The sequence below is a fragment of the Dendrobium catenatum genome, unplaced genomic scaffold (genome assembly GCF_001605985.2).
Source record: "Dendrobium catenatum unplaced genomic scaffold, ASM160598v2 fragScaff_scaffold_1220, whole genome shotgun sequence".
Lineage (NCBI taxonomy): Eukaryota > Viridiplantae > Streptophyta > Magnoliopsida > Asparagales > Orchidaceae > Dendrobium > Dendrobium catenatum.
This window is the reverse complement of record NW_021319682.1, coordinates 6,493,568-6,495,043: the sequence shown is the minus strand read 5'-3', so window position 1 is coordinate 6,495,043 and position 1,476 is coordinate 6,493,568. Positions and strand designations below refer to the sequence as shown.

The following is a 1,476-nucleotide window of genomic DNA, read 5'->3' as shown; positions in this document are numbered from 1 at the left end:
TGGTTTGGAGAATTTCAGGTATATTTTTTTTTTGTATGATTTCAAATATATGATTTAATTTGTACTAATCTTTTTGATATTGCCTAAATTTGTACAGAAAGAATTTAGGTGGTTGCCTGAGTACAGCACGAGGATCAGATCTAATTTTGAGAGGAGAGGAGCGACCCGTCTCAGAGACATGTTCACGGACATTAGAAAGTCCGGGCAGAGGCCTAATTGGATTGGAGAGGGCGTTTGGGCAGATTTGAGTAGTGCTTGGGCTACCCCGGAGTTTATAAAAATGAGAGAGCAGAATAAACAGAACAGAGCCTCTGACTGCGGCGGTTTAGGAAGCTCTCTTCATACTGGTGGATCTGTACCTCATACAGAACATAGGCGGCGACTGGTAAGTGTTTTGAATTGGTTTATTACATATATTTATGTTAGTATAACTAAGCATCAAATTTTCAGAAAGCGCACCTGGGTCGGGAGCCAACACCATTGGAGCTGCATACAAGAACTCATCAACATCAAGCTGACCAGCAGTGGGTTGATGAGAAATCTAAGAAGGCTCATGTGAGTAAAATTTTTTGGATTTTTAGAATAAATATTTATTTTAATAAAACTATTTGTAACTTGCAGGATGATTTCTTACGAGTTAGAGAAAGTAGGCAGTCCACTGGCGAGGGATCATCTTCTGGATCGGCCCATACTTCTGAGTATCAGACATGGTCAGAAGTTGTTGGTGGAAGACAGAGGGGGAGGGTATATGGCATGGGTTCACAAGCTTTTGCTATTGAGGGTAGTTCATACACCTCTGCATTCCATGATCCAAGTGGAGCTGAAGAATCTGTAAGTGAGAGGGTTGCAGCACTTACTAGAGAGATTGAAGAGATGAAAAGGGTTCAGAATGAAATGCAAGCAGAGTTGCAATCCTACAGAGCTGGAAAACAAAGGAAGAAGGACCAACAGGAGCAGCCATCTGCAGACAGTGAGGATACCGATGATGATTAGATGTTTATTATGTTTGATGAATGTATTAATTAGAACTTGTGAACTTCTGAACTGGTGATTGTAGCATTATCATGAACTATTTTGTGAACTTGTGATTGTAATGTTGTGATGAATTTTGTATTTTCTGGTTGTGATGAATATAGCGGCGTGTTGCCCAACATATATATGCTTTTTCTGCAGGTTTAGACTTTAGGGTGAACCTCCCTCAAATAGAGGGGATGCTGTCAATTTTTTTTTTCAGGTGCTACAGGTTTCCGGCGGCTAACCGGCGGTTTGGCCGCCGGAAACTACGATACCGGACGGGTAAGATATAGTCGCCGGTGTTATTATTAAACCGCCGGTGAATACCGGCGGCTTACCGACGGTCACCGGCGGTTCTACGATGGACGCACGACGGTTTAAACCGTCGGTAATACCGACGGCTATAACCGCCGTCAACCGCCGGTAAGGTACCGGCGGTCTAACGGCGCCGTCCGGCGGTCT

General features: G+C 43.4%; 1 protein-coding gene across 2 annotated transcripts; it reads left to right on the top strand.

The window, feature by feature from the left end:
- The first annotated feature begins 6 nt into the window (after positions 1-6).
- On the top strand, positions 7-1,113 carry LOC110108952. Of its 2 annotated transcripts, XM_020839823.2 has the most exons (3): positions 7-385; positions 451-555; positions 622-1,113. In XM_020839823.2, exons 1-3 carry the CDS (start codon positions 179-181, stop codon positions 991-993), a joined length of 684 nt encoding a protein of 227 aa, XP_020695482.1. In that variant the 5' UTR covers positions 7-178; the 3' UTR covers positions 994-1,113. The 2 variants fall into 2 exon arrangements, with proteins under 2 accessions (XP_020695482.1, XP_028554983.1); XM_028699150.1 differs by having other exon boundaries at positions 451-1,113.
- Positions 1,114-1,476: the final 363 nt, after the last annotated feature.